The 13436-nt window shown below is 47.3% G+C and overlaps 1 protein-coding gene across 1 annotated transcript; it reads right to left on the reverse strand.

Moving 5' to 3' along the window:
- Positions 1–1438: 1438 nt before the first annotated feature.
- Positions 1439–11826, reverse strand: LOC139200872 (scavenger receptor cysteine-rich type 1 protein M130-like). Its single transcript, XM_070830016.1, has 12 exons — positions 11790–11826; positions 9374–9673; positions 8697–9038; positions 8314–8618; positions 7668–8079; positions 7297–7584; positions 6497–6575; positions 6246–6424; positions 6083–6165; positions 5593–5710; positions 2095–2694; positions 1439–1530 (listed from the first exon to the last, which is right to left on the reverse strand). Exons 1-12 carry the CDS (start codon positions 11824–11826, stop codon positions 1439–1441), a joined length of 2835 nt encoding a protein of 944 aa, XP_070686117.1.
- Positions 11827–13436: the final 1610 nt, after the last annotated feature.

The raw sequence follows: 13436 nt of genomic DNA on the forward strand, positions 1-13436 counted from the left end.
CAGCCCGGACATCACATCAGATCACATCAGATCACATCAGATCACATCAGATCACTGTTCACAGACCGATCAAACACTCAGTGACCATTTCACTGTTGGTCTCCTTCACAGTAGGTCCACTAAAAGAGCTTGTTTGATCCACTGACAGGCTCAGAGTGTTATTCTAAGTGTGTGACAGCATCATGGAAAGGATCCCTACAGAGAGAGACCTGGAAGATCCTTTTGGTTTAACCACAAACAGCACACACACCAGACTACATTCACTAAAACAGGGATTTTAGAGAACAGGACTCAGGGCTTTGTGTCTTTTCAAAGGTTCGCTCAGGAAACACAAACTAACAGACCAATTCAAAGTCTTTTTCATGCAGAACTGTTCCCTCTGTGTGTTTCTGTGCTGACCTGCAGTAAATAGACATAGATCCTTTCAGATGACTGTCTGTCTGTCTGTCTGTCTGTCTGTCTGTCTGTCTGTCTGTCTGTCTGTCGGTGTAGCCAGACGTCTTTCACACGTGTTGTGACCCTGAAGTGTCGGTGCAGCAGTGCAGCAGTCTTCAGACCCTCCACCTGCTGGTGGATGTTTGGTTTCAGCCCTTTAACAGAAATGAGACGGCTGCTGCTGTAATTAGATGTGTTCACTTTAACGGTTCTCTTCCTGCGGGAGTGTTTCCTGTGTGAGTCTCAGGTGACTGACAGCAAACTGAGGCAGAAGAAACGAGGATACAACATGTGATGGATTCTCTTTTCTGCTTCTTTCTCACTCTGAACCAGGCTGAATGGCAGAAAAAGGTTCTTTTGAAGGAGGAAAACAAACCCTGATATTTTTAGCTGACTGGGGGCACAAAGAGAGAGAAACCAGATGTAATGTGCTGAACTTTATTCACACAGTCGACTGTCAGGCTTTTGTCCTTCAGCGGTTTAAAGGTCCCATCACTTATCTGGTCTGTTTCTGGGTGCTTTTGTTCTCAGGAAGCTTCTTTCTGTCCCACACGCTGCCATCTGCTGTCTGACATGTCGTTCCTCATCAGGTGGGAACCTCCAGACTCTAACCACAAAACACAGGCAGCCGCTCGGTCACCTCTTGGCCGGAGGATGTTACTACCTGGTCAGGGAAGCTTCTTCCTGTTGGGGAGGGAGGACGTGACCTCACGTTGTCACACGGCGTGGGGCCTTTAAAGGTCAAAAGGTCAACTCCTGCTTGGTCTGTTATTGTCCTCATGACTCTCCGTCACAGACCATGAACAGGCAGAGAGAAACTTGAAGTGGCTCCGGTGTCATCAGGTGTGTTTACCTGTAGTATCACCTGCAGGTCTGACTCCACTTCCCAGCATCCTCGGCTCACTCTGCAGCTGTAACGAGCACAAAGCATAAAACCAGAACATCTGAAAGCTTCAGCACGTTAAAGTGCAGAATAAACACATGATCATGGCTGAAGGAGGAACTAGAGATTCACTGGAGGCTCTGATCCTGGACTGACCTCTGATCCTGGACTGACCTCTGATCCTGGACTGACCTCTGATCCTGGACTGACACCTGCAGGTGGAGCAGAGAGAGGCTCTGATCCTGGACTGACCTCTGATCCTGGACTGACCTCTGATCCTGGACTGACCTCTGATCCTGGACTGACACCTGCAGGTGGAGCAGAGAGAGGCTCTGATCCTGGACTGACCTCTGATCCTGGACTGACCTCTGATCCTGGACTGACACCTGCAGGTGGAGCAGAGAGAGGCTCTGATCCTGGACTGACCTCTGATCCTGGACTGACACCTGGTGGTGGAGCAGAGAGAGACTCTGATCCTGGACTGACACCTGGTGGTGGAGCAGAGAGAGACTCTGATCCTGGACTGACCTCTGATCCTGGACTGACACCTGGTGGTGGAGCAGAGAGAGACTCTGATCCTGGACTGACACCTGCAGGTGGAGCAGAGAGAGACTCTGATCCTGGACTGACCTCTGATCCTGGACTGACACCTGGTGGTGGAGCAGAGAGAGACTCTGATCCTGGACTGACACCTGCAGGTGGAGCAGAGAGAGACTCTGATCCTGGACTGACCTCTGCAGGTGGAGCAGAGAGAGACTCTGATCCTGGACTGACACCTGGTGGTGGAGCAGAGAGAGACTCTGGTCCTGGACTGACCTCTGCAGGTGGAGCAGAGAGAGACTCTGATCCTGGACTGACCTCTGCAGGTGGAGCAGAGAGAGACTCTGGTCCTGGACTGACACCTGGTGGTGGAGCAGAGAGAGACTCTGATCCTGGACTGACCTCTGATCCTGGACTGACCTCTGCAGGTGGAGCAGAAAGAGACTCTGATCCTGGACTGACCTCTGATCCTGGACTGACACCTGGTGGTGGAGCAGAGAGAGACTCTGGTCCTGGACTGACCTCTGCAGGTGGAGCAGAGAGAGACTCTGATCCTGGACTGACCTCTGCAGGTGGAGCAGAGAGAGACTCTGGTCCTGGACTGACACCTGGTGGTGGAGCAGAGAGAGACTCTGGTCCTGGACTGACCTCTGCAGGTGGAGCAGAGAGAGACTCTGATCCTGGACTGACCTCTGCAGGTGGAGCAGAGAGAGACTCTGGTCCTGGACTGACACCTGGTGGTGGAGCAGAGAGAGACTCTGGTCCTGGACTGACCTCTGATCCTGGACTGACACCTGGTGGTGGAGCAGAGAGAGACTCTGATCCTGGACTGACCTCTGCAGGTGGAGCAGAGAAGTACAGCTTTACCTCAGAGAGCAGAACTACACCCCACGTTAAAGGGCTAATCCACCTTTATCTTATTCCAGCTCTGGTCATAACAGGACGTCTGTGCTGCTTCAGTCAGTTCAGGATCCTCTTGATAACACCACACTGTGAACGGGGGGGGGCTTCTTCCATTTGAAGATAACTTTATTATCATCATGCACAGAAAGCAGACAGCAGTGCTTAAAACACATTCATTCCTTTTTCCCAGCACACAATTCAGTCACAGTAAGACAGTAAACAACACCACCAGGAACAGAGGATATAAACATCCTGATCGGGAATATTAAACATCCTGATCGGGAATATTAAATATTAAACATCCTGATCGGGAATATTAAACATCCTGATCGGGAATATTAAATATTAAACATCCTGATCGGGAATATTAAATATTAAACATCCTGATCGGGAATATTAAACACCCTGATCGGGAATATTAAACACCCTGATCGGGAATATTAAACACCCTGATCGGGAATATTAAACACCCTGATCGGGAATATTAAACATCCTGATCGGGAATATTAAACACCCTGATCGGGAATATTAAACATCCTGATCGGGAATATTAAATATTAAACATCCTGATCGGGAATATTAAATATTAAACATCCTGATCGGGAATATTAAACACCCTGATCGGGAATATTAAACACCCTGATCGGGAATATTAAACACCCTGATCGGGAATATTAAACATCCTGATCGGGAATATTAAATATTAAACATCCTGATCAGGAATATTAAACATCCTGATCAAGAATATTAAACATCGTGATCGGGAATATTAAACATCCTGATCGGGAATATTAAACATCCTGATCGGGAATATTAAACATCCTGATCGGGAATATTAAATATTAAACATCCTGATCAAGAATATTAAACATCCTGATCGGGAATATTAAACATCCTGATCGGGAATATTAAATATTAAACATCCTGATCGGGAATATTAAATATTAAACATCCTGATCGGGAATATTAAACACCCTGATCGGGAATATTAAACACCCTGATCGGGAATATTAAACATCCTGATCGGGAATATTAAATATTAAACATCCTGATCGGGAATATTAAACACCCTGATCGGGAATATTAAACACCCTGATCGGGAATATTAAACACCCTGATCGGGAATATTAAACATCCTGATCGGGAATATTAAATATTAAACATCCTGATCGGGAATATTAAACACCCTGATCGGGAATATTAAACACCCTGATCGGGAATATTAAACATCCTGATTGGGAATATTAAATATTAAACATCCTGATCGGGAATATTAAACACCCTGATCGGGAATATTAAACACCCTGATCGGGAATATTAAACATCCTGATCGGGAATATTAAACATCCTGATCGGGAATATTAAATATTAAACATCCTGATCAGGAATATTAAACATCCTGATCAAGAATATTAAACATCCTGATCGGGAATATTAAACATCCTGATCGGGAATATTAAACATCCTGATCGGGAATATTAAACATCCTGATCAAGAATATTAAACATCCTGATCGGGAATATTAAACATCCTGATCAGGAATATTAAATATTAAACATCCTGATCAAGAATATTAAACATCCTGATCGGGAATATTAAATATTAAACATCCTGATCAAGAATATTAAACATCCTGATCGGGAATATTAAACATCCTGATCGGGAATATTAAATATTAAACATCCTGATCGGGAATATTAAACATCCTGATCGGGAATATTAAATATTAAACATCCTGATCGGGAATATTAAACATCCTGATCAGGAATATTAAATATTAAACATCCTGATCAAGAATATTAAACATCCTGATCAGGAATATTAAATATTAAACATCCTGATCGGGAATATTAAACATCCTGATCGGGAATATTAAACATCCTGATCAGGAATATTAAATATTAAACATCCTGATCGGGAATATTAAATATTAAACATCCTGATCGGGAATATTAAATATTAAACATCCTGATCGGGAATATTAAACATCCTGATCGGGAATATTAAACATCCTGATCGGGAATATTAAATATTAAACATCCTGATCAAGAATATTAAACACCCTGATCAGAAATATTAAATATTAAACATCCTGATCGGGAATATTAAACATCCTGATCAGGAATATTAAATATTAAACATCCTGATCGGGAATATTAAACATCCTGATCGGGAATATTAAACATCCTGATCAGGAATATTAAATATTAAACATCCTGATCAGGAATATTAAACATCCTGATCAGGAATATTAAATATTAAACATCCTGATCGGGAATATTAAATATTAAACACCCTGATCAGGAATATTAAATATTAAACATCCTGATCAGGAATATTAAATATTAAACATCCTGATCGGGAATATTAAATATTAAACACCCTGATCAGGAATATTAAATATTAAACATCCTGATCCACCCTCCACGCTCCACTGTGTCTCCATCTCCTGTCTGGTTTCCATGACGCTCCAGTTGTAATAAAGGACACAGGTGCCCAACATGACCCCAGTGAAAGCTGTCTGGAGTTGATCACTCCCAGCTAGAACCGACACAGAGAACACTGCGTCATGTGTTCCAGTGAGAACCTCTTACTGTCTCACTGCTTTTATCTTTTATCTTTCATCTGAATGTTGTCAGGAAGAATTTCACAGGTTGAGACGCTCAGGATCATTTATCAGAAGTGTTACAGCCGGACGGCTCAGAGCTGGATCACAGTCAGCAGGAATCTGATCCTGGAACCGTTTCATTTGGGCTAAACAAGAACATGTTCTAGGTAGAGAACCGTCCACACACCATGACTAAAGGAACATCAGGAAGTTCAGATCTGACCAACAACAGATTCTCCTCCCTCAGCTCCTCCCTCAGCTCCTTCCTCAGCTCCTTCCTCCTCCCTCAGCTCCTGCTCTCCTCCGTCAGCTCCTCCCTCCTCCCTCAGCTCCTCCGTCAGCTGCACCAACGCTCAGATTATAATAATCCCGCTCAGTGTCAGTCTGTCTGCCTGGTTTCTGCCTCCTGATGACCTGCAGAGACACCAGAGCACACACAGACAGGTGTCAGGACCACAGACAGGTGTCAGTACACCACAGACAGGTGTCAGGACCACAGACAGGTGTCAGGACCACAGACAGGTGTCAGTACACCACAGACAGGTGTCAGGACCACAGACAGGTGTCAGTACACCACAGACAGGTGTCAGTACACCACAGACAGGTGTCAGTACACCACAGACAGGTGTCAGGACCACAGACAGGTGTCAGGACCACAGACAGGTGTCAGTACACCACAGACAGGTGTCAGGACCACAGACAGGTGTCAGTACCTTCCGGTAGCAGCAGCAGGCAGCAGACAGCAGCAGCAGCGTCAGCGGCAGGACGACCCCCCTGATGAAGAGACCTGTGGGATCTGATCAGACACATCAGCTGATCCTTCAGCTTCACTCTGAGGACGATCACTCTGGCCGACTGACTGACGCTTCAGCTTACCTGAGACGGAGAGCGTCAGCAGGCGGCTCTCGGAGGTCAAGTTATGAGACAAAAGGTAGACGGCGTAAACGCAGGTGTAGCTTCCTTGGTGGGCGGGCTGGGCAGCGTGAAACAGGAAGTGGGCGGAGTGATTGACGGCCGGCTGGGTGTAGTTGCGTGACGTGTTGGAGGAGGTGAAGCTGAGCTGGAAGGAGCCTCCCGGGTACTGTGGCTGGACGGAGCAGCTGACGGTGAAGGAGGAGCCCTTCGACACCTGAAACCCCTGCTGCTGGGCGTGGGAGACCCCGCCCATGGGGGAGGACGCAGAGATGCTGGGCTGAAGCAGAACGTCTGTGAACACAGAGACGACCAGAGGTCACGTTCAAGGAAGGAGGCTGAAGGAGGAGGTGGTGAGATGGTGGCTGAGGACGTAGATCTGAAAACTTAACTAGCTAACTAACTAGCTAGCTAACTAACTAACTAACTAACTAACTAACTAACTAGCTAACAAAGTTACAGACGTTAATGTTTCCTGGAGCTTTTGTGAAGGAACACTTTCACACTTATTTCTTCATTGTGAAACATCAGAATCAGACAGTGGACAGATGTGGAGCTGCTCCTGTCTTCATCTGCTACTAGAATAATCCACATGATGCTTCTGTTGAATGTCTGAGTTATTTTAATACCTGTAATACACCTGAAACCTACAGCTGCATGTTTCTGTAAAGGGTTAGTCTGTATTTTACATAATGTATTTTATGTTTTTATTTATTCAGAGATTTATTTTATCTTGTGTTTTTTCTTTCATTCCGTGTCAGCTAAACCTATTTTGTCCACCTCTTGGGCCACAGACAGACAGACAGACAGACAGACAGACAGACAGACAGACAGGTGTGTCCTGTCAGGTGAAGCTCAGCGGTCTCTGGAGGGTCAGAAGCTTCCAGCTTCTCTCCACTTTAGGACGTGATTGTCCTGAATAACTTTACAGTTCAGTCCAATGGAAACACTGACTGTCACTGGGGGGGGGCACTGGACACATTACTGTCATTGATGATGCCACTGACAGGCTTACCTGAGCAGGTGAGATCCAGGAGGGTGTCAGAGTCCCTACTAGATGTTGCACACTCCCTCAGAGTGGATCCAGACTTGACACACCTGGACCAGATCATCCACACGGACCTGTACGAGGCCTCCTTGCTCGTCCTTTGAGAAACAGCGGAGCCACAGTGCAGCTCTCTGCAGGCAACAGCTGCCGCCGCCACGGACCAGCCGGAGCCCTCCGCCGGCCTCCACTCCCCCAGACGTTTCACCTCCAGCGTTCCTGCACAGCGGCTGAATCCCCCCACCAACCTGACAGGCTCTGAACAGAAACAGAAACAAGAGAGTCGTCAGCAAAAGAACAAAGTCAGTTTTCTTAAAACTGACCTGCGGCTCCTCTTCTACCTGAGCAGGTGAGTCCAACAGCTCTGCCAGGTGAGCAGGTGTCCGTATCTGAGTCTGAGCTCCTACAGTCCAGGAGAGCAGACTCATGGCCTCCACACTGGAACCCTCCAGTCCACACCGGAGCCTCCACTTCCCCATAGAGCCGCCCCTGGAGGGCTGAAGGAGCCCCACAGTCGAGCTCCCTGCAGACCACCTCTGCATCCTGCAGGTCAAAGCCAGCCTCACACACTGAGGACCACCGCTGGTGAAACCTCACCTCCAGTCGACCTGAGCACAGACTCGTCCCGTTCACCAGCCTGACGGAGTCTGGAGAGACAACATGACAACGGTTCTGATCTGCAGATTTATAAGAAGACATAATAACTGCAGAAACTCTTCCAGGGATGGAGACTGGACTCTGTCCTCTGAGGAGCTGCCCAGGGGGGAGGACGCCTCGTGGGTGTGGCCCGGCGGACTCTTGAAGCAGATGTATGTTTCATACATGCACAAATAAATCTTGGTGCATTCAGCACCTGATTCCCTGAGGTAGCAGCTCGTCTCAGTCACACATGGCTGATGGATAAAGTCCTCTGCCATGCTGCAGGTGTGTGTGTGTGTGTGTCAACCTGGGTACATCACTGTCATAAATGGTGTCAAAGATGAGGACACTCATGGGCTTACCTGAGCAGGTGAGTTCCTGGACATAGGAAGAGAACCATGATACTACACACTCCCTCACAGCAAATCCAGCCTGAACACAATCAGATCTGATCAACCACAGAGGTTTCTCAGAGGTCTCGTCCCTCCCTGCTACAGCCAGAGCAGAGCCACAGTCCAGATCCTTACAGACCCGCGTTGCTGTGTTCAGGGTCCAGACGTTGGCGCTCACTGCTCTCCACTCCCCCTGGTGTTTCAGCTCCAGTCCTCCTGCACAGCGACCGTCTCCTCCCACCAGCCTGACCTCACTGGGCTCTGAGACAGAAAGAAGAGAGTCGTCAGCAAAAGAACAAAGTCAGTTTCCTTAAAAGTGACCTGCGGCTCCTCTTCTACCTGAGCAGGTGAGTCCAACAGCTCTGCCAGGTGAGCAGGTGTCTGTACCTGAGTCTGAGCTCCTACAGTCCAGGAGAGCAGACTCATGGCCTCCACACTCGAACTGTTTGGGCCACACCGGAGCCTCCACTTCCCCATAGAGCCCCCCCTGGAAGACTGAGGGAGCCCCACAGCGGAGCTCCCTGCAGACCACCTCTGCATCCTGCTGGTCAAAGTCAGCCTCACACACTGAGGACCACCGCTGGTCAGACTGGTCAGACTGGTCAGACTGGTCAGACTGGTGAGACCTCACCTCCAGTCGGCCTGAGCACAGACTCCTCCCGTTCACCAGCCTGACGGAGTCTGGAGAGACAGAAGATCAGACCGAGAGACAGAAAAGACTCCAGACACTAAAGAAACCCGTCATCATCTCAGCGCGAACAGCAGAGCACATGTTTCTAACACAGCACAGACTGCAGCAGTGTCCTCATCACATTTAGATTTAATCCTCTGGAATAACTCAATCAGTCACTGTGAGTATCTGCAGTGTTTTAATGAAAACCATCAAAAAACACAACAATCTGTTTTTCACTTCAAACCACAAGAAGAGACCTTCGTGCATCTTAGAAGAATTTGTTATCAACCCACAATAAAAAGCCACATGAGCCTCTTCATTCTGGAGTAGAAGATGGGCTCACCTGAGCAGGTAAGGTTCAGGATGGAGGTGGAGTACCCCACTGCTACGCAGTCCCTCAGAGCAGATCCTGCCTGGACGCAGTCAGAGCTGATCTCCCACATCAGTCTGACCGAGGACTCCTGTCTCCGTCCTACAGCCACAGCAGAGCCGCAGTCGAGCTCTCTGCAGGCAGCAGTTGCTTCTGCCAGGGTAAAATCCTGGTCCAGGACAGGCCTCCAGTTCCTCTGATGCTCCACCTCCAGTGCTCCCGCACAGCGCCGGTGTCCCCCCACCAACCTGACGCCATCGCGCTCTGAGCGGAAACAAGACAGTCGTCAGCAAAACAGGCGAGTTTAACGAAGAGTCGATGAAGAGTCTTTTTTTTCTCCGTTTACCAGTTGAGCTGTGATCTGCTTCAGCCTGGAGCCCAGCAGAGACCAGCAGAGACCTGCAGAGACCTGCAGAGACCAGCAGAGAGGAGACGTGAGCCTGAAGCAGCAAACAATCCTCTCAGTGAGCTCACTCTGGAGTCAGCGTGAATATAGTAACACTGTGATGATATGATATCATAGTGTACTGTAGCTGGGCTGTGTGTGTGTGTGTGTGTGTGTGTGTGTGTGTGTCAAGGTGATGACCATCGACCATCACATCCTGTTACAGAGGCTGGAACAGTTCATTGGTATAAAAGGAACCACATTAAGCTGCTTTAAGTCCTATTTATTAGATCGATTTCAGTTTGTACATATTAATAACGAATCCTCTGTCCACACTAAGGTTAGACATGGAGTTCCACAAGGTTCAGTGCTTGGACCGATACTATTTATCTTATATATGCTTCCTCTTGGTAATATTATCAGGAAGCACTCCATTCATTTCCACTGTTATGCAGATGATACACAATTATATTTATCAATAAAGCCTGATGAACCCAATCAGTTGGTTAAACTTCAAATCTGCCTTAAGGACATAAAGTCCTGGATGAGCAGGAACTTTCTGCTGCTAAATTCAGATAAAACTGAAGTTATTTTGCTCGGCCCCAGACACCTCAGAGACAGCTTTCCCACTACCTTAACTGCTCTGGACGGCATTACTCTGGTCTTATTTGATCAGGATTTGTCCTTTAACTCCCACATTAAACAGATTTCTAGAACTGTCTTTTTCCATCTACATAATATTGCTAAAATCAGGCCCATCATATCCACTGATGATGCAGAAAAATTGGTCCATGCATTTGTCACTTCTAGGTTGGACTATTGTAACTCATTATTATCAGGCTGCCCCAATAAGTCGTTAAAGACTCTCCAGTTGGTCCAGAACGCTGCTGCTCGTGTTCTGACGAGAACTAAAAGAAGAGACCACATTTCTCCTGTACTGGCTTCTCTTCATTGGCTTCCAGTAAAATGTAGAATAAAAAAAAAAATCCTTCTCCTCACCTACAAGGCTCTTAAGGGTCAGGCCCCATCATATCTTAAAGATCTTATAGTACCGTACTACCCCACTAGAGCACTGCGCTCCCAGAATGCAGGTCTACTGGTGGTTCCCAAAGTCTCCAAAAGTAGTTCAGGAGGCAGAGCTTTCAGCTATCAGGCTCCTCTGCTGTGGAACCTCCTTCCAGTTTGGGTTCGGGGGGCAGACACCCTCTCTACATTTAAGAGTAGACTAAAAACCTTCCTTTTTGACAAAGCATATATTTAAGGGCTGGATCAGGCCTTAGACCAGCCCCTAGTTATGCTGCTATAGGTTCAGACTGCCGGGGGACTCCTATGGTGCACTGAGCTCCTCTATTCTCTCTCCTCCTCTTCCTCTCCATCGTTATGTCTCATGTCAGTCAAATGTCTGCCTCTAACTTGTTATCTTCCCCGGAGCCTTTCTGTGCTTTCTCATCTCTCAGGTTCCTGTGGATCCTATGGATCCTGGTCCTGGCCCTGCTGATGTGGTTCTCTGGTTCCTGTGGGTCCTGGTCCTGGTTCTGCTGATGTGGTTCCCTGGTTCCTATGGATCCTGGTCCTGGTTCTGCTGATGTGGTTCTCTGGTTCCTATGGATCCTGGTCCTGGTCCCGCTGATGTGGTTCTCCACCAGCCAATGGATGTGCGTCTGTCCAAGGCTCCAGCCTGTCCGTCCTTGGGAGCTGGATCTCTCCTTCACTGTGGTGCTCCTGGAGGTTTCTCTTTTCCCACTGGGTTTTTTGAGTTTTTCCTTCCCGAAGAAGGAGGGTCATAAAGGGCAGGTGATGCCTCGGACTGATCCATCGGACTGATCCATTGGACTGATCCATCGGACTGATCCATTGGCCTCATCGACTGCTGGACTCTTTATTAGATTGTTTGTTCGCTTACACTTGTTTATTTCAGTGAACTTTGTAAAGCACTATGAGACACTCTGTTGTGATATTGGGCTATACAAATAAATTGAATTGAATTGAATTGAATGACCGTACCTGAGCTCCACACCAGCAGCAGCAGCAGGTGATCCATGTCCAGATGACTGTGTCTCTGCTCTGATGATCACTGATGTAGTTGTGAACACAGGTTTATCTGCACAGGAAGAGGAGGAAACAGGAAACAGGATGCAGATACAGGCCCTCCACCCTTCAGTCTCCGCTCGTACCGACAACATCTTACTGCCAGAGCAGCGTTGCCACGGTAACAACAACGGCGAACAGCAAGGTGGACAGGTGGTCTACTGAAGGGCTGGAGGAGGTCACATGATCCACAGGTCCCCTGATGACATCATAAAGGGAGCCAAATATAACCGGAGCGTTTTCACAGAATACACTCACATTTGTCTTCAACTGTCACATGACTAATTCTAAAAACACTAATGGTCACATGATCACAGGTATTTTAATGCAGGCTGATGAAAATAAGGCCAAACACAAACATAAGCACATGAAACACTCTGGCGTGACCACTGAGCAGAACCAGGACCGGTGCTCTGCACAGACGAAATCTCCATGGTAATTGATGCGCTAACCAGATAATCCCGGCTTAATTTGGTTAATTTGTGCCCCCCCCCCAAAAAGGAGAAAACATCAGCGACAAATTAGCAAGACAGCAGGAGACAGTTAACGATGTAACCTAGCATAGTTAGAGTCCCTTCTCTAATCTCGTTCCTGTGAAGTGCTGTCACGCTGATAAACCTCGTGTTTCATAACAAGCCGCTGAGAGATTACAAATAAGGACTGTTACCACGGCAACCAGGGCAGGTTGAGATGCTCCTATCAGATCGATGCTATCTGGGGCTACTTATGATTTCCCATTTATTAACACGAGCAGAGATGACACTGAAGCGCAGCTGCAACAGACCATTAACTCTGACTTCAGGTTACCAAAGGTTAAACTGAAGTAGAGGAAGGTTTCAAATCAGATAAAATAAAAAAAAAATAAAAACACTGAGATGAAGTGCAGCCACTCTTCCATGAGGTGTGTTTGTCTGTCTGAGACCAGGTCACATGGTTTTATCAGCCGGGGTTTTGGGCGTGGAGGAACGCCACTCGCTCAAAACTTTCAAATCTCAAATCTTTGCTCTGCATTATTAAAGGTTGTTCAACGTAGGCAGAAGTAATGAGCAGAGTTAAGCATAAACGTGTGTTTAGGAAACAGAGGAAGACCTTTAAAATCAGGTGGAATACTTATGGACAATCACTTTTCATACTCTGTTTGCTTTAAAATGCTGTAATAAGTGGCTTTCAAACTGTTGGGACACTTTTTCCACAGTGTGTGTTGTACTTTAACACTCTCGATCAAAATGACAACAGGAGATGTTGTAAATTGGTGTGGCATCATGGGAGATGAAGTCTTCACCGCTTCCACTGCTGGTGAAATTCTATCTGATGTGACTCAGGTAGAAATCATGTTCACATCACCTCCTCCAGTGCTCCTCTGTCCCAGGGCGTCCCCCCCCGGCTCTGCGCTCGGCCCTCTCCTCTTCATCCTCTACGTGCACCACTACGCAGATGACACCCCGCTCTACATCGCCAATAAATCCATCACCACTGCGGCTCACTGCACTCTGACTGACCCCGCTGAAATTAAACCCCAGGTCAGAGCCAGCTTCCTCTAAAGCAGTAGGAGTGTTATGTGTA

Source organism: Pempheris klunzingeri, chromosome 5, assembly GCF_042242105.1.
Source record: "Pempheris klunzingeri isolate RE-2024b chromosome 5, fPemKlu1.hap1, whole genome shotgun sequence".
In the NCBI taxonomy this organism is placed as follows: Eukaryota; Metazoa; Chordata; class Actinopteri; order Acropomatiformes; family Pempheridae; genus Pempheris; species Pempheris klunzingeri.